The sequence below is a fragment of the Dryobates pubescens genome, chromosome 7 (assembly GCF_014839835.1).
Source record: "Dryobates pubescens isolate bDryPub1 chromosome 7, bDryPub1.pri, whole genome shotgun sequence".
Classification (NCBI taxonomy): Eukaryota; Metazoa; Chordata; class Aves; order Piciformes; family Picidae; genus Dryobates; species Dryobates pubescens.
The window spans coordinates 14,628,031-14,655,355 of NC_071618.1; the positions used below are offsets into that span (position 1 = coordinate 14,628,031).

Consider the following 27,325-nt stretch of genomic DNA (forward strand, 5'->3'; position numbering starts at 1 on the left):
ACTTGTTCATGCTAGACATCTCACACTGTCATACATGAAAATAGGTGGAAATCACAGCCTCCAGCCTGACTTTCATCTGAGACATTTTTTACTCTGCTCATCAAAAGTTATGTAAGGGAAAGGACTTACAAATGACCTGATATCTCCACTACAACCTCAAGTGGGTTTTTTTTGTCTTCTCAGTCCCTTCTTCCCTACTACCCAGAATGACACTGTAGGGCATCTACAATAACGTGTGTCCAACCTGTTTCCTTCCAGCCCAAGGGAGAGAGCTTAGCTTAGACTGCTCTACTTCCATTCAACATGACTTGCTACTGGGGCACCTATTCTCCAATCCCAGCACATCCAAATTCCTTGGCAGCCAGTGCCCAGTCCAAACAGTGTTGTCAGCAGTTTGAGGCTACCTAGTCAATTCAGCACGTGCACACAGCACAGCCTCACAACAAGACCATCTGTTAGTGAAAATAATGCATTTTTCAGATGAGATGCTTTGTTAGGTAAGTTGTTACATCTCTCATGTTATTGATGCCAGTTCAAACAATTCTAGAAGAACAGAAGCAGACTTCATGAACCACAAGCCAAGTCAGGAAGAAGAAAATCAGAAGTGGAATAGCAGCTTTTCTCTACAGCTAGCGGGGTGTGTGTGTGTGGCTCTCCCAGTAGTCTCACAGTTCTGAGAGTGGTTTTGGAAACAATTGGTATCACCTGCAACATGACCAAAACTGAAACATCACAAGCATGTGAAAAGCAGTTTGAAATCTGGCACGAAGTTGGAAGAGCTTCCCCAGGGAAGGAAAGGCACCTGAAAAGAATATAAATCACTCAGTCTTGAGCTAAAAATTCACCACTGTTAATGCAGTCTCCACAGATAAGCCATTGAGGGTGGATCATTCAGTGATGCACTTGTGAAAAGTCCCATCTAAATTCCATGGAAGTCATGACTTTTGGTACTTATGCCTCTCAACAAGTGAACGAGGATTAGAGGTTAAAAGGGAGAAGGGTGAAAGATGCTGATTGCCACAAGTAAAGCTTCTTCTCGAGCACAGCAAATAACAATGTAGGAAAACCTGTGTGGAAGTGAGGCAGCAGTTATAGTCCTACTAACTAAAGGAAAAAAATCATAACTTAAAGAGCAATGAAGCACTGACCCCACAGATCATGAAGGGAAATTAAGACAGCTTTGATAGCATTCTCCTACTTCTTCCCTTCTCACTGAACCCTCATGTGATTGAGGCATACATCTAAGATTCTCAAAGTCCTCTGTCTACAGATTACCTTTGCTTGACACTTTGCCTCAGATACTCTCTTTCCTACATACCCTACAGATGTTTCTATTAAAAACTTCATTCTTTTAGGACACTAATTGTAGGTTGTTTGAGATTTCAATTAATTTCTGGTGATAATCCCTTCTTAACCTTCTCTACAGCTTCCATTATCACCTTCGAGATAGGTTTTCTCAGGTTAAGAGGCACCAACCTGACAAAGCTCTCTGAGTCTTCAAACTTCTACACCACCACAGCACATTCTGCTACATGCCAAAGTCTCCACCACAGATGCCCAGCCTTTTTCAGATTAGAAACAAAGTTTCTGACCTATCCTCAACTGGATACTTCTCAGTGTAGCCATACAAGCTCTAGTAAAGAATGATCATTCCGTTTTACATTCAGCATTAGGACAGAACTGGAATTGCTTGTCCTGATTTTCTCCAGCTATATTACTTCTGTGTCACTGCCCTGTAAAGCCCCTGGGGACACCCAAGTATTTGCAAAACCACTGAGTACAATGCCAAGATGTGGAGTTCACAGAAATACTCAAAACCTAACTGGATGTGGGCCTGACTGGTCTGCTCTAATTGACCCTGCTTTGAAGGAGTAGTGGGGTCAATGCCAACCTCAAACATTCTATGACTATGAAAGTATGACAGTCTTCTCTGGCTTCTCCAAGACTATGAGAATGTTTGTACAGTTCCTTCACATGTAATGTTCCATTTATATTCAGCTATTCAACATAAATTAGGGTTTTCATCTTGCCTGCAGCATGGTAAGAAGCATTTTAAGGGTGGAAAAAAATCACTGCATCTTGGGATGCTTCCTAAACTTCTCAATGCTATCTTCAGCTTTACGGAAAACTTGAGTACAGTTTGTGCCTTGTAAAAGCCACCACTTGCCTCCATAAATATGGCATTTGCTTTATCACATACTATTTTCCTTAGTCAGTGTGTCAAACAGGCTGTGGGGCAGATGCCTTTCAGAACATAGCTGTGATCTTCTTGGTGCAGTGTCGACATCTGGCTTAGGTACAGCAATCACATTGAGTTGTTCTGTTTGATGAGTATTTGTTAAATGTTAACAGTGGGCTTGTAAGTTATGAGACTAAGGGAGGACTTCCCTGCAGGTCTTTTACAACCATAATATAAACCGGGGGGGGGGGGGGGGGGGGGTAGGGAACCCTCTTACAAAAAAACAAGGAACACCCAAAGACTTGTATTAGAATACTAATGGAATTATTTTAAAACTCAAACATCTTTGTTTTTCCTGATATGAAGACTGACATCAAAGCAAGCAGCAAGAACTGGTTCCGAGGGCATGTGAGGAGAAATTGCTCTGAAATAGGGAGAAGAATGAGGTAACAGTGGAAACACAGGACATCACCACAGCTTTCCTACCCACAGGGCTTTTTGGCCTCAATGGAATGTTCCCATATCCCACTCAGTGCTGCTGTGTCATACACATTGAAGCTCTTTGGCACAAGAGCAGTTTGTTTTCACTCTCCTTACAATAGTGCGGGCCTTTCCTTTTCATCTGCATTGCCCTGACCTCCCTTTTCTCCCTCCCTCCCCCCAATCAAATAATTATCATCAGATGCAGGAAGAACCTTGTTGTGGTTCTGCTGCTCATAACACAATTTGCTATGTGAATACTTCCTGTGCACCCTGCCAACATGGCACCTCTCCAAGACATAAGACTGGTGTTTGGGAGATGGTCACACAAGCATGATACTCCCTACTACAACTACCGTGCCCTTCAACTCCCTTTGCCTTACTGTGGAGAAGGGCTATAAATATTGAATGGCATGAATGACATGAAGATGTAGGCTGCCTGTTTGTACCAGGATGAGTGTTTGCAGCAGTGTGAATTGCTGTCCCTCAGATAAACAGGGATGCACAAGATCTTTGTTAAAACATCGTTAACATAGTTCTCGGTGTACTTTACACAGAAGAGAATTTATGCAAAACTTTAGTTTCATAATAAACAAAAGAAACTGTCTGTTCCTGTCTGGTAAATTCCCTTCAACGAACACAGGGGGAAAATTTGCAGAGCTTCAAAATATCTGTTGAAGGGTAGTATTGGATTTTACATGCAATTAATAAACTGGACCCACATACTGCAAGACACACAACAGAGAAAAAGGACTTTTGTCTTACGAGAGCCCCTGGTGTTCCCTGTCTGTGATACTTACACGTCAACTTCAGCAGCTGTATGACTTGCTGATATAATTTTTCTATACTTCATTCTTTATCCTCATGCTTCTCCTAAATCCTACTTACAGAAAATCATGAAAGTTAATGTTGGATTAACAGCAGTATCTCCCATCTCAATCCATCTATCTTCCTAGACAAAACCTAAGTATGCCTTAAAAAAACTGACAGAAAATGTAATAGAGAAGCAATCTGAGAAAAGATGGAGATGATAAATATGGCAGAAAAATCAAAGAAAGAATAAATGGAAAGAAGACATCAAATATCAGGAAAAAAGGACTGACATGGCATATAACAAAGCAGTGTAAGGCTTTGTGGATGAAGACACGAGGTCTGAGCTTCAAGTATAAGGCAACAAATTCCATCAAAAGGAAAATACAGAAGGAGACCATTTTGAAGACAGCACAGTTGAACACATTCTGGAGTCCATAAAAGGCATCTGGAAAATGGAACTGAAACCAGTTTTAGTGAAGAGACAAATGCACAGGCGAGGGTTTCAGCTGGGGGAACAAAAAAGTATGGAATGCAAGTAGAAGCCAACTGAGCACACAATGACAGCACTTAGAGGCCCACCACCAGCTTCCTACCTGCTTCAAAGCACCGTGCAGTGTGTTAAGTTTGACCTTTGACATGGTCTGAGAGTTGGCCTTTTCCTTAGATAGTCATAGCAGGAGAGAGATTTTAGCTGTCAGACAGCCAAAATCAAATGAAACTGGAAAGCCAAAAATAAGTTATTTCATCAGTTTGTGAACTTAATTATGTATCCTACTGTTTACTCATCTTATGTCATGTATTCTGGTGCTTCAACAAAGGGAAAACAAAATTCACTACAGTAATTTATAGGAATCTCTTTATGTGAACTTAAGAGATAACCTACAGTAATTACGAGCAGTGTGTGGCAATATTTTCACTATTTGGAACAGGAAGTGAAAAATACCCAACACATCTAAGATTGCATTAGGGATTTGTGCAGACAGAAGGTAATTACACAAAGTGGACTTTGGCCAAGACTCTCAGAATATGAAGCGATCTCAGAACCTTGTGGAAATTACCATGGGATCTTTAATGATAAGTGGGCTAAATCTTCATCTGAGCTGTCCTAAAAAAAAAGAAGATGCCTTCTCTAACAGCATATAGTCCCTTTGTTACACAGATTGACAGCACCATTGTACTCCAAAATCAGATGGCACATCCAACACCTCAGCATGCAAGTGGAAAACAAAACCCAAACAACAACACAAAAAAACCCAAACCCAAAGTGCAACCATTTAAAAAAAGAGACCATGAGTAGATACTTCAAATGTTTCACATGCACAGAATTACTTGCTTCCCCCTCTAATTTATTTCAGATTAGTACGAGATCTCTTATTTTAGGTCAGTGCTATGACAATGGAAATATGCCAATGTAACCTTCATTTTCTTAATTAGCATTTAACAAGAAGTTTGTCCTCCTCTAGAAATATTTCCTTCCATAAGGGAGAATAACCTTGAACAGAAGACAAAACTAAGCCGAGGAGAGAAAAGAAACTGAAGCTTATATTTACATGCCTCTAAAAAAATATTTATTTACATATAAAATGTAAATAAAATAGATCTGCGTATAAAATTGCTGCATCTCCCAGAAGCAAGCACAGCACTGTATCTGTATGCATAACTACTCTAGGGAAAAACAACCACAAAGTCCCTCTTTTACACATGCCGTGGACCATGTGCTCATGCAACTCATTGTTTATCTAGTCTGGAAACAAAAATGCCATGAGAAAGCAATCACAAGGCAGATGGCTGGTTTCACTAATCTGACCCTATTTCTTCCAAGTAAATCTAGTCTACAATAGTGATGTCCCAAATAATCCACCATTCCTATAATACTTAGATTTGCATATTTAGGTTAGAAAAGCCTAACATTGCTGGATTAAGATTTCCACCCCCCCAGTAAAACAATGTTTTGTCATAAATTGTACTCCAGAGATCCTGTCAGTTCTTAAACCAGACATGTCCACACGCTGAAAACCTGAGCCGAGGCACCCTCACAAAACACCCTTAACCAATGCTCATCTCTACAGCTGAAATGCGTTTGGAAGTTTCCTTTTACTCTACTTAAACCTGACCATAAAGAGTGACAAATGCAAAGATTCCCTCTGTAGCCATCCCCATGATAACAGATGACAAGATGCAGCACAAGCTTCATCTCTTGCTAATTAAACGAATCAATTAAGAGACTATTGTTGCAACTGTGTAACTGCTGTTCTATAGTGGCAATAACAACCCCACGGGGAGGTCTTTTACTACATTAAAATGCTGTCCTCCACAACTCCATTTGATATTATTAGAAACAGTTATTTGCGTCTTGCTGTCATATTAGTAGCAAAGGCAAATTATGGAAATATGCAGACCAGAATGGTCCCAGTATGAGATCAGGTTTGGTTTTCAGCCTCCAAGGGAACAATTGCTGAAATTCCAAAGTTCCCTAAAGTTCTTTAATGGAACTGATAAATCTATCAGCACAGCATCCATTTAGATTCTAGGTAAGGGTCACATATTTGCATACTTTCCTGCTAAGCTGATACAATTCAACTAGATAAATTATCATATTAAGTTTACCCTCCTGAGTTAAACTGATGGAGTTCAAAATTGTTTTCGATGGTTGTCATTAATCGCTGTTACATCCTAAATGCTCACTTTGAAATCTAATTGTGCTGGTGTACCAAGGGTCATATTAATAACATTTTTAATGTTAAATCTTTGTAAAACATGTTTATTTTACTGATATTACCACTGAAGCCTAGAAGACTAATGAGAAACAAAGTATATTTATTACCAATAAAAACTTCATTTAAAATTTACACTCAGAGACTTAAATTAGCTTTACTAACTTCATCATGCCTTTGTTGCATTGAGATTCCTGGTTAAGTTTCAAAGCCATATAAATTAAAACCTCCTAAACAGTTCCCGAGTATATGCCGAAGTTGCAGCCACCAAAAGCTGTTTAAAAGCATGGACTACACGTATGTTTATTACTTGGCAGTGGACGTCCTCTTCAGAGGAAAACACCAGATCTTCACTAGCAGGTAGGAGGGTTGATATAGTTGAAAAAAAAAACCCCAACAAAACAACCAACAATTCTTATGTGACCAAATAATAATTATTTCAACACTGTCAAATCTTTGTCTACTCAAGGAAGACCTGCCCATTTGTGCTCCAAAAAGTAACAGACTAGCCAAACAAATTCAGTATTTGTCCATAAACCATGACTGAGCTCAGTAAGAAAGCCATTTTTCAAATGAAGTATGGAAAATCAGAAATCCTTATTTTTCCATCTGCTTACTTCTGAAGGATAAGGGGTGTCATTTATTGTAGCCAAAGACTACTACATTACAGATAGAACATACACTACAGAATCCACCAACATTGAGGATATTCATGGGCGTTCTGATCTACTTCTGATGTCAGAACACCTTTTTTTCCTATGCAAATTAAAAATAGAAGAAAAGGTCAAGATTAAAAGTGAACAAATGAAAAGTAAAACATTGGAATCAAAATCTAATAGCCCATTTCCAGTCTGGTTATGCAAAAAAAGCAAGGCTTGCAATCCAGACTTCTTCCTCTCAGTCCCCAACCCAAACTCATTACCCTTCACTATCCCATTGCACCCACACATGCTATTTTAACCAGCTGATCAATTTCTACTGGATTTGAAGAAAAAGTAGTTAAAGCACAGCTACCTATAATTATACTAGGAACAACAGCTATGTTTCCCCAAATCTTCTGAAGAACACTGGCTGTGTTCAGGAAACAAGAGACCTAAATCCATACTCCAGCTGAGGCAAATTTGTCAGCAGCCAATTGGCCAGCCAGCATTTACACACTGGCATCCAATAAGCACTTAAGCAGCGTTAGCTTCACCTTGACACCACCACCTCTCGCTCCAGGAGAACTTGTGGCACTTGCGGTTTCTTCTAAGTCAGAGAAACAAAATTCAGAAAGAATGCCAAGTGCTTTCTTATTTCTCCTTCCAAAGGAATCTGGAGTAAGAGTCCCAAAATAACCTAAGTGATATTAGGACATGGGTTTTAGTAACACTAGCATTTCTAAATCTTTCAGGTGCTTTTGAGTTTGCCCTCAGTGGGCAGCTTTAATATATCCACTATACTTACTGCTTTGAAACACACTGATATCTAACACAATGGACATGAGAATGGCATATGTAGATGTGACTGCACCTGATCACCCATGTTGCAGAAGCTGAAATGATGCTCACTACTGAGTCCTAACTATGGGTTGAAGTATCACCGCTTTCACAAGTGAAGTTCCTGTTGCATGAATTATCCACTTCCTGCAGAATACTGCAGCAGCAGTGTCAGGATTCTCACTGCCTGTGTTGAAAAGGGAGTTGTGGAAGTTAATGCTTCCAGAAGCAACTGCTCATTTTACCTAGTGACGTCTTCTGAAGTGCCACAGACAATAGCTATACTACCAGAAGCACCACGGTTCATAGTACGTCTGAAACCAGGCGAAAAGAAAGTATTATAGAATTCCCTTTAGAATAACAGGGACTCTAATCTTAAGGCTTGTGAAAAAGAAGACTAAAAAACCAAACAAACAAACAAACACAAAAAAACCCAACCACCAAACAAAAAAATGTAAAAGACATTAGCTTGCAAAAGAAACGCCTACTGGACTGTGTTTATTTTCTTGTTGTTAATACTCTGCTTATTCCAATAAATACAACCTCTGGAACCCCTGCAGGTTTTCAACCAATGTTTTAAAAATCTGTATAAAGCTTCAGTATATAGTTTCAGAAGTGTCACATATAGAAAGAATAGCAAAAAGAAAGAAAACCTGTTAAGAACTGCAATGATTTGTAAGGGTGAAAGGAATAGGTTGTTAAACATTTATCATTGTAAACTAAAATCAGACTCACACAGTCAAAGCTTCCATCTTTATTGCTATTTAATTGGTCTTTGTAAGAGTGCAGGGAGAAAGAAAAAAGGAGGAAGCTGTCTGGAAGCTGATTAGATTATATACAGACTGAAAAGTTCCAGGACAATTGGTAAGCCTTAGTAATGGGACAGAAAGTGGTCTACTTTTGCATCAACTAACTTCCAAGTCATGGCAGGAGGGAGCAAAAAGAGGAATAAGCAGTGAGATGGCAGTATGCTGACCTGTAGATCCTAGGATTAGTTTAGATACATGAATGATGAATAGGCAATAAACCAGGAAGCAAAGACAAAAATTTTGAGGAATGCCTCTTAAAAAAAAAAAAAAGATTTTGATTTCTGACCAACTTCCTGCACAACATACATAACTAGTAACACTGTGCATGAAATATTGTTCTGCCAATATATGTCAAAGTAGCTTAAGAATAATCTAAAAGTTATTGAGTGATCAGTACTGTACTAGAATGTATCCTAACTATCCTAAAAAATATGGCTAGGGCTTGACAGAGCCTAGTTTTCTTTAAATCCAGTGTTCTCAACCTAGAGCCTGCAGATCTGGTTGTGGCTTTGGGTCTCTGGATTGTTTTAAATGGGTCTGCAAAAAGGCTGAAGAACAGCAAGTCTAGCATTAATGGGCTAACAGTAGTCATAAAACAGCATTAAGCCTCCACAGTAAAGCTTCAAATGTTTTGTAAATCAAAGATGGGAAAAAGCAATCCATCAGGGATGAGACAGGAGCAATGGATAAAACACCAGTGAGACAGCTGAACCAAGAAAACAGTGCAGGTAACTCAGAAACACCTGAAGAGGGCTTGATCCTTGGGCCAGAGTAATTCCACTCTGTTCTACATGGCTTCCTATATTGTGTCACCACTGAAACAACACTGTCAGGTAGTATACTGAGCAACATAGCTAAAATCTGCCAGGAAGACATTCTTTCATCTTTCCCCAGAGGACAGAAGTAATTGTTTTTCTCTGTACTGCTGCTCTGATGTTAGAGAACAGAACATCAAAGAAATAGCATGAATGATGAGCAGAGGACAGTGAAGTTTTCCACTGTGGGTAGAGACCCTTCACTTACTGGGACTGCCTCTTTTGAGGAAAGGGTTCCACTGGGTCAGCAGAGCACATCTGTCACACATGGCCTGCAGTCCAGAGCTGATAATGGCATTATCAATGTGATGGACCCAGGCCATTCACTATCTGAGTGTACAGACAGTATTTCTTTACCTGAAACTCTACACAGACACAATTACATGAATATGTTTGTAGCTTCCATAATAATTTGCTTTTTTCTCCTTACTGGCAACTTTCTTACCACTCTCTACAACTACCTGAAAGGAGGATGTAGCAACGTACAAGTCAATCTCTTCTGACAAGGCATAAGCAACAGGATTACAGGATACACCCTCTAGTAGCACCAGAGGGTAGTGAGATTGGATATTAGGACAAATTTCTTCACCAAAATGGTTGTCAAGCATTGGAATGGGTTGCCCCCAGGGAAGTGATAGAGTCACCATCCCTGGCGATATTTAAAACACATGTAGATGTGGCACTTAGGGACATGCCTTAGGCATGGCCTTGGCAGTGTGAGGTTTCCAGTTAATGATCCTAAAGATCTTTTCCAAACTAAATGATTCTATGATTTTATGTTGCAAGTCTACTTCCATGAGCTGCCTACACACAGGAGAAAACCTGCAAAGGATTGCTTCCTTCTTTCCTGGTACTCCTGCTTTTGAGCACAGTTTTGGGCATCAATCTGAAGAATGTATTATCTTGCTTCCTTCTTCTTTATAGAATATATAGCACAATGGTACTATGATAATACTATCAATAAACAGTGTTATTAAATCTAACTAATTCCTAAAGTAGCAACATAGCAGAATTCCACCAGCACACAGTATCTATTCAAGTTCATTAGAGAGGAAAAATGAGTAAAAACTCATGTAAAAATCTCAATTAGGGCAGTAGCTCATGACCTTTTCAGAAATAATTTAATCAGGACTCAAAATGTTATCATTCCAAGAAAATTAAACCAAATCCTATCCAACAACTAATTCTTACAGCTAGAAGTTGCTTCTTTTCTTCAGGCAGAAACATCTTTGTATACCCTCAAATAGCATAAGCCTTCTATTAGACATGAGACTTGCAATTTTCTACCAAAAAAAAAACAGTTTGGAGAAAATAAGCTGTTTAATGCCACCACAATCTCAAATGAGAGAAAAGCTCAAGGAGCAAAGAATTTCTACTCAGAATGAGAAATTAAAATATTATTACAAACCTGTGTGGACCCCTGAACGACACGAACAGTGTGCACTCAAAGGCATTCTTTCCCTGGGGAAAGTAAGGTGATTTTTCCTGTTCTCCTCTAAAGTAACAGAAATGTGCTGCTGCGCTAAGCAAAACATTTGTCCTACTGTCCACACATTTTAGCGTATGGTATGCAGCAGAATTTATATTAAACTGTCCTTCTGCTGCAACGTAGTTTTCTCTGTCCTTCACCAAGCTCACTGGCATAGCAAGGATGTTTCTAATAGAGAAGCATACCTTTCACTTCTCCTCAGTGTGTCACCTCACTTCCAGAAACAGGGTCTTACGTTTTATCAGAAATCAGCAGAAGAATTGTTTCTATCATCCAATGTCAAAAAAACAACTGAAGCCATTTGTCAAAGCTGATGCCCTCCTGACAAGCCAGGGAGCTGTGCTCCTGATCAGCTGATTCTAAAATTATGTACTGATGGACAGGTCAGCAGTGTGTACACTCAGTAGCATCATGCTGCCTGCCACCACTGAAGTGCCATCATTTGCCCCTGTCAAAAGTAGCACAGAACACTCAGAGCTATCTCTGATGTATTCTACTATATATAAAAAAAAAGAGCAGAGCAATAATTTCACAAGCTGTTTGGTACATTAACAATATATTACAATGATAATGAGCAATCAGGAGTTTCTTGTTGCTAAATATGTCTTTCAAATACATACTGTCCTGACTGCACTTCTGTGTTAGCAAAAGTTTAGTAAGGGATACATAATGGTGAGCCCAACATGTACTTCTAAGACCATCATTAAGATGGTATTCTTTTCTTTCTTTGAACACCTACATTTTTGTATGTGTACACATACACATGCAGGAAAACACATATGGACTGTGTACGCAATTTGTAGGAGATAACATCCTAAGGAAAACCCATCCTTATCCACCGTTATCTAAGCTGAGTGTATTAAGTTGAAATCAGAAAAGTACAAGGATGTTAAAGGAGCAAATGACAAATTAAATAAATGGACAAAGTAGGAAAGAGAAGGACAGTAGGCTAGAGAAACTGATAGGTACACAGGTGTAGATTCTGGCTTGGATTCTGTAGGAAAACTGGTATTGAAGCAAACCCTGGGAAGTCGACTTCAGTATTGATTCTCTACCCTGATCACTGAGGTTCTCATTCTGTGCTTGATCAACAAGACATGTGCATAATTTATATTAAATAAAAAAAGGTTATGGAAAGAGTACTGTTTAGTTCTCTTGAGAATTTCAGTTGTAATCATATACTTAATTTCACAAAATAACTAGGATCCAATAAACACAAATGAGATAATCAGCAATGTCTGATATATGTAGAATGCATTAGATATTTCATCATCAACTTTTTAAAGGTAAAACTACATCAATGCTGTACCCTCTTTTGCCTTCTTTTGCTGTTGCACAAGGCCTAGAACAAAAGTTGTAGTCTGCAAGTGAGACTCTGGGGCACTTCTAACATGAATACAAAATATTTTCTTACCTAATTTAACAACAAATTCGATTTTCAATGTCACTAAATACACAGTTAAGAATTTTCTCTGCTACAGCACCCACTTACAGGGGGTCAATGAAAATCTTTTCAGTATTATCAAGTGCATTTGTGTTTATATCCTGTCTACTTGGAGTAATTATTTTCTTCACACACAAAAACCATCAGATCAGTCAGATGGCTGCCCAGAGAGGTTGTGGAGTCTCCTCTGCAGACTTTCAAAACCCACCTGGATGCATTCCTGTGCAGACTACTCTAAGTGATCCTGCTTTGGCACGGGGGTTGGACTCAATGATCTCTTGAGGTCTCTTCCAACATCTTACAGTACTGTGACACTGTGATAGCAGCAATCTCTCATATGCAGGATGCAACTCTAGAGCTGAACCATTATTACAAATACAGTGGTGCAGAACAAAACCTTTACATCTTATTTGTAACTGCTGCTCTGCTTGGCACTGAAGAGCAGACAAATAAGTGTATATGCACATAGAGATACATATTTATAGAAGCTAAAAATATTACAGGCACCTTTCAGCTCTAAAAAGCAACATGCAAGTCTACAGGTATTCTTGTTAAGTTTACTCTTGTATCATACCTCCCAAAACTGTTTTCATAGGACTAATCACAAGAAGAATGAAAGCATTATCACATGCAATCTTTATCTACTTTTGTCCAAAAAACATAATGTACAGAGATGTTAAGACTAAATTCTAAAGGGAACCTTTCATTCCTAGACTTTTCACTGGTACAGTCACTGCAGGGAAACTTGTAGGCAGCAATCTGGATAAACAACTTCAGATACTTCAATTCTATTTATCATAATATCATAGTACCAGTCAGGGTTGGAAGGGACCACAAGGATCATCTAGTTCCAACCCCCTGCCATGGGCAGGGACACCCCACACTAGATCAGGCTGGCCAGAGCCTCGTCCAGCCTGGTCTTAAACACCTCCAGGGATGGCACCTCAACCACCTCCCTGGACAACCCAGTCCAGGGCTTCACCACTCTCATGGTGAAGAACTTCCTCCTCACATCCAGCCCGAATCTCCCCACCTCCAGCTTCATTCCATTCCCCCTAGTCCTATCACTACCTGATATCCTGAGAAGTCCCTCCCCAGCCTTCTTGTAGGCCCTCTTCAGATACTGGAAGGCCACAATTAGGTCACCTGGGAGCCTCCTCTTCTCCAATTTAATTTTCAGAACTAGTTTTAGGTGTATAAGGAACTTAATGCAAATCACTGAATTAGAAGCTGCTTCTATCACAGATATTTATATGATGCCTAACAAAAGAATTTTAGTTTCTGTATTATACAACTGCTCCAAATAACACTAGACCAAAAAAACACACCAAAAACCCCAAACCCTATTTTATTGAGTAAATTCTGTCTAATAGTATAAAATCTGAGTAGGATTTTAAGCACACTTCTCTCCAGCAAACAAAATCTAGGAGACCTACAGAGCTATAGCATTTGGTTAGAATGACAAAAGGACACAACACTTTGCACTACTAAATAGTCTTCATAAGGTAGTTAGTGACCCATCTCTAGGATGTGACAGTACGTGGTAAGGTGAAGCAACAGAGATCAGAAAGCTGAGGTGGTGTGAAAGAGTGGGTTTAATCCTGATGTGGATCAAACCTGAGTACATAGCAAGAGTCTTACAAATCTACAACCGCTCTTAAATCCCTTGTAAATGAAAATAAGGCAGATTTGAATCAATTGAAGTGTGGAACACAGATACTGTGCATCATGCCTTGCATGTTGGGTTCAGAAACTTGCCTAAATTCACCTGCTAAGCACAGAATACTTACACCAAATACCCACCTTCACAAAGACAAGACTAAACGTGCTGCCAGTGTAATTTACTTATTTTTCATTTGCATTATATTTTTCTACCAATGTAACTCCTGACAGTGCTTACACCTACTTACCACTGTGCCCAGGAACTGAATGCTTGATTCTCCAGATGCACTCCGAGAAAGTCTCTGAAAAAATAAAAAAAATAAAACCTCATTAGAAGCACCTCTGCAATTTGAAACCATTTGCTGTGCCACATCACTGTAAGTTAATCAAAGCTAACTGAGTACACAAATCTGTACATTCACTAATTCATATTTCAGCTCATAATTTAGATTTCTTTCAGTCAACTCAAAAAAAACCCAACAACTTTTGAAGAACAATGGAAACAAATATGGCCAAGTATGACACAGAACAACCTTGGGCTTGCAGAAAGATGAAGGTCATGAATAATGAGGCTTCTGCCATCTCTAAACGTCCGTGATTCCATATTCCTGTTAGTCACATCTAGTATTATCTTCATTCTCTCCTAATGAGAGACATTTTAATCTCTCTTTAAAATGCAAACCTCCAATGATGCCACTTTGAAAACAGGGAGAAAAAAATGACCTTATGAAATGTCTGGTCACCTACTGTGGTTCAGGAGTTGATTGAAGTTATTAAACGGTCTTCAAATATTACATTGTCAGTAAGCCACAAGACAATGCAAAAGAAAAGATGTTATTGATTTAACACAGTATCATTCATAATCTAAATATGCAAAATGCATAAAGAATTCCTTCTTGTGAACTGTCTCGTCCTTCAGCGTGCAGAGTTTTTTCACCATTTTTCTTCCCACTGTTAAATCACACCACATGTAGACCCCAAATCAGGGTCCTAGTCAGAGAACACAGCCCTAACGCTTACACAATGCTGAGAATACATGTAAGAAAAGAAGCACAGATTTGAGAAGGTGAGTACAAACTGCAAAGAGCTGCACAGAGATCTTCAGCATTTTGAAAACAATGAATCCTAGGAACAGCAATCCTAGCAAATCATCTGGAGAGATCTTCTAGTCTAGTACCCCTGGAAGAATCAAAATACACCTGTGTCACTCCCAGCATGTTTAACCCACTCTAAAAATCTTTCAATTGCAGAGATTTCACAGCTTCCCTAAGCAATCTATCCCAGTGTTCAAAATCCTTATCAGTTTTTCCCTGGTATATGACTAAAATAATCCTTCTGCCACTGCAGCACATCAATTCTGCTATTTTTTATCACCGACAGGAAACACATATTATTCCCTTTCTTTTTGCAGCCACCTATGTGAAAAGTCATTGTCACAGCTCCCTTTAGTCTTGCCTTCTCTAGACTAAGTGAGAAAGTGCAGTACAGCAATAGCTAGATATCCCTCAAAATAATTTTAATAGCAATAAATTAAATCCTAGTCCCTTTTTTATAATGGTGCATGTTCGTCAGCTACACTCCACGAAGTAATAATTACTACAGCCCAAATATGCTTATTTTTTGACTTAGCAGGTCACACACTGACACCACAATCTGTACAATCATATGAAAACAAAGGATGATGTGCCAAAACCTGACATATTTCAACAATAATGATTAATGGAATGGAAAATATGGGAAATAAAATTTCATACAAAACCTGATGTTTACTTTTATAAAGGAAACAGGAATATACACTTTTCCCACAGTCTAGGATAAACACAATCAGGTTTTGGAAAGCACAAAGAAGTACAAAGTACCGGCTGCCTACAATGAACGAACAGCATGCCAAAAAAAACAAGTCCCAACCACTTGATAAGCTGTCAGAAAATGGCAAGCTGAAAAAAATTAAAGGATTTAATTTCTTTTTTTCCTGGAATGCCCTCCACCCTCGTTAGAGTTCTGTCACTTATTGTGCTACCCTTTTGTCCACTTTCAAGGGTCATTAGAGACCTTTTCATGTCCTAATAAAAATTCCATTTTTTTGGCTAATCTCCCTGCCACACAGAAAAACACAACTTCAAAACAAAACAAAACCAAATAAAAAGAGCCCTTTTGTCATTTTCTTTAACAGCTTTCAAAGTAAAAGGCAGGTATCTTGACAATTTGACTTATTTTACGCAACTGAAAACCAAATAATTGAAGTATTTCCTCACACAGATTTTCTTTACTCACAACTGAATAAGCTAGCAGAACAATAACCAAACCAATCTAATAAAGGCAAATATACTTGTGTACCAAGAAGGCACTTTCTAAAGCCATCGTGTCAAGACAAGACAAAGATATAAGCAGTCTCTTCCTTGCTCTGATGCTGCTGAAGTGCACTGGCATCACAGTATAGTAAATTCTAAATTCTCGCTGCTATTGTTTGCTGTTTCTAAATACAAAGTATTACACTCAGTTGTTGATAGTATTAATAGTCAATGTAAGCATTCAAATTTATCTCTTGAATTAACAGCCAGTGTGGGGAAAAATAAATAATGGAGAAGGTGAGAAAAAACAGTTAACAAACAAATAAGAAAGTAATTTCCCTTCTGGGTATGTGTCAAAAAACCAAGCAACCAACTCAAAACCAAAAACAAGAAAGAAAGGTAGAGAAACTCTCCAAGTCACAAAACATACGTTACATCAAGACCAAAAGGAGAACTGCCAGGCTTTTGAGAACCATGTTACAAAAGCAGTCAGCACATTATCGTAATTAATGTTTCAAATTACAGTTGTAAATAAATTTTAGCTGTTAGATGTGATTAGATTTTTTTTGAAGCATACTGAAAGGAGTTATTTCTGTTCCACTGGTGGGCTTGTGTTTCTGGGATTTGTAAATGTAATTGATGTTTTCAAGCAAATGAAAGGACACAGCTAACAATTATTCTTTTATTTTCCACCTCCTTAGAAAAAGGACCAGTCTCCAGTTTCTCCTGGAAAGTTAGATATTTACATAGTCTATGCCACATAATAGATGGTTTCATATTGCATGTGATAACAGGAAAGTAATCAAATAGACGTAGCAAAAGAGAATAGTTAATTATATGCAGTCATTGTTTTCTTAATAAATTGTAAATTATTTACTAGGAGGTTTACACTGAAAGGCAAAAGAATTCTACCACTTGCATAAAGATGAAACATCACTGTACATTTACCTGCCAATACAGTAACATTACATTGTTGGCATCAACTATATGATCTTAGACATAACCAATGCTCTTCTGGCTGGTACAGCTGATAGAGCTTCAGACTAGCTCAATTAGCATAATATGAGTTAAAAGTATGTATTTTTTTTTTTCCTTATGGGAAAGTAACAAGCTACATCAAAACTGGAAAAAAATACATAAATCATAACTTCAAAAAAAAAAAGAATCTATCTGCAGTCTCAAAGCTGTCAAATGGGTGAGTGTTACATAAATATTATATGTACTTTTACACACACAGGTTACAGTACGCTATGCTGCATATGCTATATATATACAAACAAAATGCTGATGCACACATGTAAAAATAGTCAAGTGTACACAATCATACAAAATGTGTTTGATTCCCCTTAAGTGCATGCTATACCACAGTAATTTCACAAATAACCATTTTAATCTGTAAATCCCAGTAAATTACCAGAAGTTAGTGTGATTTGACTTTAAATTCTTCTGCTTTGCCATAGAAAATTATTTCCACTTAGTTGGGTATCAATGATCTATTCATCGTAAGATGCAGTAGGGTTACAATCAGCTTTGCATTAAGCCTGCAGTGGATGAGCACTTGCAGATAACAATGATAACAACCTTTACATGAAGAAGGATAAAGAAGCTCAGCCAAACATGAAATATATAATACTGAAAGAGATTCCAAACTGACACAGACATTAGAAAACAACAGGATCTTAAGAGTAGCCTCCACAAATCTGCTGGTATCTTGGGCTCTACAAGCTAGTGGAGGGAAGCAGCTGAAGGGAAGGAATGGTACCAAAACAAAGAAACTCCAACAGATCAAAAGCACAATTTTTGCTTTGCTCACAAATGAAAAAGTTACATGCCAAGTCAAAATGAATACAAGTTGGCAAAGGAACTCATATAAGTAACATGTTTATCTTGAATACTATATGCTGCCTTTATTTATTGCTGATAGTGAAGCTGGAGAGCATTTGTTACAGAAAATAAACAGACTGTCCCACGGCCTGTATCTTTTGCAACTTTTTCAAGCCACAGCATGACTACAGTCAGGCAACATGCATCAGACTATGCAGACCAGCAACAGCACAACCACCACCAACAGCGTAACAACCACAGCAACCAAAACAAACCAACCAAAACCACAAACAACAACCCACAGTAAACAAGCCTGAAAAACCTATAGACAGGTCACAGATGAATTTTTGAATTGATCACTATGAAGTTTCCCAGCCTGGTGCTGTTTTTCAGAACACAGAAGTTCTTCCAGCCCCAGTTGCTTCCTTTCAACTGCTTACTACTAGAAATTCTAAATGCCTTATGCCATGAAATGCAGAATGCTATCAATGTTTTGGTTAATATTTACTACCTTTTAGAAAAGCCAACCTAGCAAAACACAAGCCAGAATCATCCCTAGACAGATTTAATCTTAAAAAATAAATAAAAAATTATTCCCACCAAAGGGAAGTCGGGGGGAAAAACACTGCATTTCACCTTACACAGTTACAGCAGATTGATCCGTTAGTATCTCATTCATGAGATTCTCTGTACATGAGGGTGACTGGACACCTAGAAAGAATCTTTTGTCCACCACAACCACCTATGTCACTCTCGATCTTTGGAGCCCCATGGTGGGTCAGAAAGGAGGAGCAAGCTGCAGAAGTAGCTGTGAAACCAGGAAGTCATCTTGCCAAAACATGAAGATTTTTCTGGGTTTATTTGTCTCCTTTCCCCTCTCCTCCTAGAACCTCTGCATAAAGCAGAACTTCTTTTCAGTGCTCCCTTTCCACTGAGCAAAATCCCAGCCTAGGGATGTCATCCCAGACTAGTAATGTCACCAAGATTTCATGTATGTTGCAAACTGTCTACATTTTACTATATGTTGAGACTTGCATATCCTCACAAGTCTTTCAACTTCAGGGATCACTCTACTGTTGTCACAATTCAGTATTCCCCACTGGTGATCCCATCACTTCCTCTCCTTAGCACATTAAGCTACAGAGGGAAACTTAGTCTAGTTGTGCACTTGCTGTTCTACCCTTAGCCATTATAAGGTTTAGGTCATATTTTTTAGTATGTGGAGCCTCAGTTTGTTGTTCTTCCTGAGGCTACATTCACTTTTTTCAAGCTCTTAAGTCACCCAGTGAAGAAGATGATCAAGTCTTGCTCTGTATGAATAACTTATTCATGTGAAAGATGTCTAAAACTAGTGTAAATGGTACTATGCAGTAACAGCCTTTTCCTTCAAGTGGAATCCTGACAAGATACTGGCCTCCCCCAGAACCTGTTGCAAGGTGCCTTAGTCTTTTTCCAAGCATCAAATGTAATCTCTTCCCAAACAGTGCATATACAGATGTTAAACACACTGTGAATAGCCTGCAGAGCATCAAAGATGAAGTTGCAGGCACAGTTCCTAAGAGTACTACTTTTTAAAGAACTGTTTTGTTAAAATGCCTGGGATTTAGTCACAGTAGATGGATTAGGAATTTCTGTCATCCCATAAACATAAAAACGAGAACAGAAATCTTTCCCTATATTTCTTCAGGTGTTATGATGCCCAGTGTTTGTCAGTTGTTACTTCTTTCTGCCAAACTTCAGTGGATGACAAATTTAAAACAAACAAACAAACAAAAAGCACAGGAAAAACAAATACAACGACAACCAAACAACACAGGAGAGACAGTTTATTTGGTGTGGAACACTCACTCCAGCCCAAAACATCTAGCTATTTAAAATTATTTGCAATAATGAAGAGTCTAGTCCTCCATGTGAACTTCTAAATTACCAAAAATGTTAGAAACTTGGCTCTTGTTTCAACATGCCACAAAATGTTCTGCTCTTTTAGGGGAGTCAGCGTGCAGGTAATGTGCTGCCATGTGAGTCTAGATCTGATAATGTTTATGACAGCCCTAAGAGATTCTCTGCAAGATCCATAGTCATTTCTAGTGCTTTGATGCTTCTTCTCTTCCTTCCCCTTTGCTCTCACAATATGTAACCATGTTCAAGAGGATCATTCCTTGTCTGTCAGGGTTTAGATACCATAAAACTACAACGTCTGTCAACAACTGAACACAATGTTTTGGTCTTCTAGCACATACAGAATCTTTACAATATTCATCCTGAATATTGTTTGTCATTAAAATGGATAGATCCTTTGGAACAAAACGTGGCATAAGAACTGTGACAACCAACTTTATTTGGTTAACACCTCAAGTAGCAAAAAGTATAACTAATGCCATTAGGTAAAAGAAAGAGAGAAGTTTGGTTTTTTGCAGATAGAGTTTTATTGTGGGAGACCTCTCTCTGGAAAGTAGGTAGTAAATTCCAGAGAGATTGATTTGGCATAGAAGTGGGTTACTCATTGTCTTACCCGATGGAAAAAAAAAAAAGAAAAGAATAGAATAGACCAGGTTGGAAGAGACCTTCAAGATCATCGCATCCAACATATCATCCAACACCACCTCGTCAAGTAAACCATGCAACCAAGCATCCTGTCAAGCCTCGCCCTGAACACCCCCAATGACGGCGACCCCACCACCTCCTCAGGCATCCCATTCCAGTGGGCAATCACTCTCTCTCTGTAAATCTTTCTCCTAACCTCCAGCCTAAACCTCCCCTGGCGCAGCCTAAGACTGTTAGTTCTGGTACTGGTTGCCTGGGAAAAGAGACCAACCTCTGCCTGACAACAACTCCCCTTCAGGTAGTTGTAGGGAGCAATAAGGTCACCCCTGAGTCTCCTCCTCTCAAGGCTAAGCAACCCCAGCTCCCTCAGTCTCTCCTCATAGGGCTTGTGCTCCAAGCCCCTCACCAACCTTGTCGCCCTTCTCTGGACACGCTCCAGCAAGTCAACATCCTTCCTAAACTGAGGGGCCCAGAACTGGACACAGTACTCGAGGTGTGGCCTAACCAGTGTTCTTACGTCTTCCTTAGATCACCCATGATCAAAGAATGAAGTTTAAATGAGATAACTACTCATTTTCTTGCACAGAACCTTCCACAAACTCAACAAGTTGAATTATCCACTAATTATCTAAATCAGATCGCTCAGGTCTTTCCAAGTACATATAGGAGATATGTATTGAATCATGTATACTGATGAAGTTTCAGAATTTCACAGTATCACAGTAACTAAGGTTGGAAGAGACCCCAAGGATCATCAAGTCCAACCTGTTCCAACAGACCTCACAACTAGACCATGGCACCAAGTGCCACGTCCAATCTCCCCTTGAACACCTCCAGGGATGGCGACTCCACCACCTCCCTGGGCAGCCCATTCCAATGACAAATTCTATTACTTTCCTGTGTCTGGGCTCATCTACTTCCACACAAGAACAGCTATGTCATTTGCCAAGGGTGGCATTAGGACATCAGTATCTGTGCTCTACAATGCTGTACAGCTTCAGAGCTTCCTGGCAAAACCTTCTTGCCAAGAGTTTATCTTTTCTTCCCTTGCCTACCCCAGCTGTTACAAACCAGAAATGATAATTAAATAGGAACATCAGCTCTGTGCTTAGCTCAGATTTAAAAAGTCACAGGAAATATTTCAAATTAGTAATGAGAACAGCTAACAAATCAGTAAACATGATCAAGTTACAGTAGAAGTCTAGTTTTTGACCATGCTTTTAACACAGAACAGTTCTGGACCCCACAGCTCAGAAAGGAGCTAACAGAAAGGGAAGATGTTCAGAGAGCAACACAGACAAAACCAGGCCTCTCTGTTAGGAACAAATCTGCAGCACTGAAAGAGGCAACTGAGTGAGAATGAGTATACAAGCAACACAGACACTACTACTCACAGCAATCATTAGGCAATAATAAGGCTGCTATAAGCAGCCTGTAAAATTATTCTCTTTGTGCAACTGCTGGGAAAGAAGTAACAGCAACAAGAGTTCCCTGACTAACACATTAATACTTAAAAAAAAAATTACAAGCTTGACACACAGCAAAGCATACTACATTGCATGCTACCAGCTTCTGTACTTGCCTTTCACTTAGGATATTTAAGACCTTGTTTGGGCTTGTCCTAAATGCTAAGAGAGTGTCAAATGAGGTGATAAAGATCAATTTCTCCGTATCATATCCACTCATCATTTTTGGAGTTTCAAGGCTGCGCTCTATTTCCTCTGGTTACTGTGGCTGGATGAGCAAACAGGAAAACATGGGCAGCTTGTGTTTCTATACTGCTAAATAAAGGTGAGTAATGGGCTCATGACTATTCCCAAAGCCAAAGGGCAATGGCTATCTTACTCCTGCTGCTTCGGTCTATACAGCATGCCAGAAATCTGTACCAGATTTGTTCAGGGCAGTCATAACTGGAACAGGCTGAAACACAGCCAGGGAGCGAGCTACCAATTAATCTATATGGACCACCAGGAATCTAGTGCTGGCGCTAGCCCTCTGGCTGTTCTTTACCCAACAGTATAGCTCTTTGAATGTAGTATATTCAAACGTCTGCCCCTATTTGCAAATGATTACGTGTCCCTCTTATGAAGACAACCTAGCAAAAATAATTCTGAAATCATGGGTAAATGACAACAGCAGAGTGTGTACAGTAATTGCACAGCACTGAAAAACAGACTCTTGAGGAATCTTCACGTACACTGCTCACTAAAGCTTCCCAAAATCATTGCCATGGTTTAAGAAAAGGAGTGTGGTGAAGTCATTGTACTTTAGATGTGAAACCTGTATATCATTATCACAGATTACATCTGAGATCCCAACACGGTAACCAAAAAAGGGTCCTTTTAAAAAGTAATAAGAATATATATATATACATATGTTAAAAAAAAATAAAAATCTCCATGGGGTTGAAGGAAATGAATACTTGGGCACAGGCTTTGTTATCCTGTCAGACATTTCCCAGAATGTCAGATATTTCCCAGGAACAAAGGCTTCATAACCTACAACGTTTTTCTTTTTTTTTTTTGCCTTTTTTGTTATTAGAGACCAAAATAATAATCAAAAGAAACATTGTATCTGAAAAGCACTTAAATTTATCATATCCCAGGATGTAGGATATACTCTTCCTGCTGCAATTGTTGATACAATAAATAAAATCTGAAAAATAGTAGTGATGCCATCACTAAATTCCCTGTAATGCTGTAAGTAGAGAAAAATCCACTGGTAAATCTTCATATATTTCATTCACAGAAACATTTGAAACCTGAGACTGATGGTTTCAGCTTTACAGGACCACGTTCGTGTTTAGCGAATCCATCACACTCTTAATTACATCTTGCTGAGACTGGTAAAAACCTTTTTACTGTAGAGCTTGGGATGTCCAACAGAGTCCCAGAACAGTTAGGCTAGAAGCGATCTCTGGAAATCAGGCAATCATGTTCCCTGCTCAAAGCAAGGCTAATATCAAAGTACTATTGAGCTGCTCAGGACCTTGTCCAACTGAGTTCTGTCTACAGAGCTTCTGTCCAGCAGAGACCAATCCTCTGAAAGCCAGGAAATGCAAAGAGAAGGCATCGCCAGTGAGATTGTGAAATTGCTTTGCTGAAGCTGCCAAAAGCCACCAAGAGTTTTCCAGGATCCAGGCAGAATGCCTACACTACCTTTAGAGTGTGAGAGGTTTTATTAAAGCAAGTTGGCAGAGCTGTGAAACCAGTGTGGGCTGAAAATATGCCCACAGCTGAAAACAGGCTGGGTGCATATGATACAAAAAAGAGGTGCAAAAGTCTTGGCAAAAGATGGTGATATTTTGTCTGAGAATCCTTTCACTATAGGGAATTGTCTGCAAATAAATGGCATATAAGAATGAGTTGAGTGTTTACTGATGGGATCAATAAAAACAGCATTAAACAGCACTAAGGAGTTTTAAGATTCGTCCATGTAGCGTTGCCATAGAGCAGCATCAGAATTTGAATGTTTTTTGAGAACTCGCCTAAACACAAATAGTGCCAAAGCAAAGAGGGTCTGAGGAGCTCCTACATGCATCTGCTGTACTTAATGGATTAATTTGGTTTATCCTGAGGTTCCCTTAGATTCTGATTCATTCAAAAAAAGAGATGTTCAGCTCCATGAAAAAGATAGCTTATTCCTCCTTTCTCTCCTCCCACTCACTCTCCAATTCATAAACTAGATTTGAAGGGGAAAGGTCACAAAACTGGGCTTGCTAGAAATAAGCCTGAGGGCAGCACACCAGTATTTGAAGGATGCTGTGCTAGTGAGGTCTGTTGGTCTTCTGTATCAGTGGAGGCAGGGAATGGAGATCCAAGCAGCAACAAAGATGCAAGACTTACTGATGGATTAGCAACTACCACTGCATCTGAGAACAGTCAAGTAGGAATTCCTGATGTAGTTAAAAATGTGCCTGCTTAGTGCATGGGGGTTGGACTAGATGACCTTTAAAGGTATCTTCCACCCCAAACCATTCTATGATTACATGAATTAGGACTTCTCCCTGCATAAACATGGTGGGACCATTTGCTCAACTGAAGTGCATTTACACTAATGCACACAGCATGGGAAATTAAACAGAAGGAGCTGGAAGCCATTGTGCATCATGAAAAGCAGGATATAACGGGCATCACAGAAACATGGTAGGATGACTCACACAACTGGAGTGCCACAATCAATGGCTACAAACTCTACAGAAGGGCTAGGCAAGGAAGGGGAGGTAGTGGGGTAGCCCTTGTATGGCAGGAAGTGTTTTGATTGTCAAGCTTAATGATGGTGACAATAGGGTTGGGTGTTTATGGGTAAGAATCAAGGAGAAGGCCATCAAAGCAGATATCCTGGTAGGAATCTGTTACAGACTACACAACCAGGATGAAAAGATAGATGAAATATTCTTAGTCATCTGGGAAAAGTCTTAAGATTGCTAGCTTTCCTGATGTCTGCTTGAAATACAACACAGCAGAGAGGGAACAGTCCTGGAGGTTCCTAGAATGTCTGGAAGATAATTTCTGGGCACAGCTGTTGACAGAACCAACTAGGGTAGCTAGACCTGCTGTTTGTAACAGAGAAGGACCTGTGAGAATTGGAGGCTGTCTTGTGTGGCAATGCCAGCGACGAGCAGTGTGAGCAATCTGGCAGTGCAGGCCTAGAGCCTGACATGGTGGTAGGCTATGCTCAGCATAAGTGCAGAGCCAGCTACCAGTGTAGCAAAACAGTGCTGTGCCTGCAGCATGTAACTAAAACCGGACACTGGTAGCTATAAACACAGAAAGTTATCTTGGGACAACAGGACATGCACCTGCAGCAACAACCTTGCGTGTCGTTAATAGTTGGACCAATAATCTATAATAGTGTGATGTGTGGTCACTCATAGGGAACCAATGAAGCCATGCCAACGAGGCTCTCTGAGTTTATATAAGTTGTAGAAGTTCCCTTGCTACGCACTTCTGCCTTTCCTTTCTCCTCTTCTTCTTTGCTTTACTTTACTCGCACCATAGGCCTGCAATACTGGAACAATAAAGGAACAATACTCGATCGTATTGGTCAGCTGTATTGACTCCAATCTCCGCCCCATTAGTCTTCAGCAGATTGATCATAAAACAGTAAGAGTTCTTGATTGCTGGAGAAGTAATGAGGGGGATCAGCAGAACTGCCATCTTAGACTTCCAGCAGGAAGACTCTGGCCTGTCTGGGAGAATGGTCAACAGTGTTCCTTTGGAGACAGTCCCAATGACCTTGGAGTCCAAAAAGGCTGGACATATTTCAAGAAGGAATTCTTAAAAGGCACAGGAGCAGGCCAACCTCCTGTGCCAAAAGATGAGTCAGCAGGAAGGAAGGCTGGCCTGGCTGAAAAAGAGATTTGATTGCATCTCAGGTGAAAAAGGAGAGCTTATGGACTTTGGAAAAAGGGACAGGCCACTCAGGGGAACTACAAAATTGTGATGCTATGCACTACAAAATTGTGATGCTATCCCAGGCAACCAGCACCAGAACAAGGGGACACAGTCTCAAGCTGTGCCAGGGGAGGTTTAGACTCGAAGTGAGGAGAAAGTTCTTCACTGAGCGAGTCGTTCGTCATTGGAATGTGCTGCCCAGGGAGGTGGTGGAGTCACCGTCCCTGGAGGTGTTCAAGAGGAGATTGGACGTGGCACTTGGTGCCATGGTCTAGTCATGAGGTCTACCGGGACAGGTTGGACTCGATGATCCTTGGGGTCTCTTCCAACCTTAGTTATACTGTGATACTGTGAGAAAATTAGGACCAAAGCTCAAGTAGAAATTAATCTCACTTCAGTTGTTAAAGGCAAAAAAAAAAATGCTTCTACAAATAGATTAGCAGCAAAAGGAAGACAGGAGAATCTCTGTACTGCGTTGGATGCAGGGGGCAACATAGCAGTCAAGCATGAGGAAAAGGCTGAGGTACTCAGTATCTTTGTAGTAGCAGAACCAGTTGTTTGCTGCATACCCAGCCCTCTGAGATGAAAGACAGTGATGGGGAGCAGAATGAAGTCCCCATAATCCCAGAGGACACTGTTAGCGTCCTGCTGCACCAGTTAGACAAGCACAAGTCTATGGGGCCAGACAGCATACACCGATGTTGGTGTAAGTGCACACCAAGTCACTTCCTGTCATTTATCAGCAGTCCTGGCTAACTGGGGAGGTCACATTTGACTGGAGATTGACAAATGTGATGCCCATCTACAAGTTTTCATCACTTCATCACACTGTATAGCACCCTATGGATTTCACAGATTGACAGATTGCATGGTGTTGGAAGGGACCCTCAAAGGTCATCTTGTCCGACCCCCCTGCAGTGAGCAAGGACACCTCCACCTAGATCAGGGACACATCAAGTCTGATCTTGAATGTCTCCAGGGATGGGGCCTGGGCCCCACATCCCTGGGCAACCTGTTCCATTATTTTACCAATCTCACTGTAAAGAACTTCACAGTAATCCAAAGCAGCACAAAGATTGCAAAGCCCTTCTGCTGCAGCCAAATAGACCTGCAGTATCCCCCAGGGTTCTAGTCCCTCTCTCATCTGGGGACCTGGCCAGGCACTCCACAGTGCCCATCTGCTTCACGCAGATGGGCTTCCTCACAAAGGATACAAAAGCAGGAAGGAAGGGACTGCTGCAGATCCTAGTTGTGCCCTGATATGCCCTAGACAGACTGTGACCAGGGCATATGCCATTCCTCAGGCACTCAGATGTATTCATGGGTCCTCTACTCTAGAAACAGTCTTAGAAAACCTACCTTGTAAGCTCGCAGGCCTTCTTAACGC

The 27,325-nt window shown here is 39.9% G+C and overlaps 1 protein-coding gene across 1 annotated transcript in view; it reads right to left on the minus strand.

Annotated features, from left to right (window-relative positions):
- Window positions 1-27,325, minus strand: part of PCCA (propionyl-CoA carboxylase subunit alpha) — a 313,957-nt gene that overhangs the window by 48,696 nt on the left and 237,936 nt on the right. The window contains exon 21 of the mRNA XM_054162910.1: window positions 14,132-14,185. Within this exon, the coding sequence (XP_054018885.1) occupies window positions 14,132-14,185 (54 nt within the window). The remainder of the gene's footprint in view (window positions 1-14,131; window positions 14,186-27,325) is intronic.